Raw genomic sequence first — 651 nt, forward strand, 5'->3', positions numbered from 1 at the left:
TGGCACAGAAATAGGTGTCGGAATCCTCGTCCCTGAGGTTGTTCATCTGCAGCGTCACCGAGCTCTGCCCGTTGTCCCTGCGGATGCTGAACCGGCCCTGCACCGACGGCGCGTAGCTGGTGTAACCACCATCATTGGTGATCCCAGCGACCCATTCCAGCCCCTTCCCGGGGCTCTGGCGCACCCAGTTCATGGTGTAGCTGCCAAAGGTGAAGTCGGAGGTGCGGCAGCTCTGACATGGCCTCCTCCTTCCTCCTGCTCCTCCTCCCCCTCACCGCCCTCCCAGGTAGGTCCCAGTACCTCCGACCCTCCACCCCAATCCCAAAAAATCCCCAGGATTGCCCGACTCATCCCAATATTCCCTTTTTCCCTCCTCACAGGGCTGCGGGCGGCCGTGACCCTGGTGGAGTCCGGGGGCACCTCAAGGCCCCGGGGGAGTCCCTGCGGCTCCTCTGCCGCGCCTCCGGCTTGACCTTCGGCAGCTACCCCATGTACTGGGTGCGCCAGAGCCCCGGGAAGGGGCTGGAATATGTTGCTGGGATCAACAGCAATGGTGGCAGCACCTGGTACGCGCCGTCGGTGAAGGGCCGGTTCAGCATCCCCAGGGACAACGGGCAGAGCTCGGTGACGCTGCAGATGAACAACCTCAGG

At 63.7% G+C, this 651-nt stretch overlaps 1 gene segment (V, D, J or C); it reads left to right on the top strand.

Annotated features, from left to right (window-relative positions):
• Positions 1-191: 191 nt before the first annotated feature.
• Positions 192-648, top strand: LOC113979268 (the record flags this gene model as incomplete). The annotated part of the segment is given in 2 exon segments: positions 192-196; positions 337-648. Coding segments are annotated over 2 exon segments (317 nt in total), but the record flags the coding sequence as incomplete, so codon positions are not given.
• Between the last annotated feature and the right edge of the window lie 3 nt (positions 649-651).

The sequence above is a fragment of the Neopelma chrysocephalum genome, unplaced genomic scaffold (assembly GCF_003984885.1).
Source record: "Neopelma chrysocephalum unplaced genomic scaffold, ASM398488v2 Primary Assembly neopelma1_64300, whole genome shotgun sequence".
NCBI classification, from domain to species: Eukaryota; Metazoa; Chordata; class Aves; order Passeriformes; family Pipridae; genus Neopelma; species Neopelma chrysocephalum.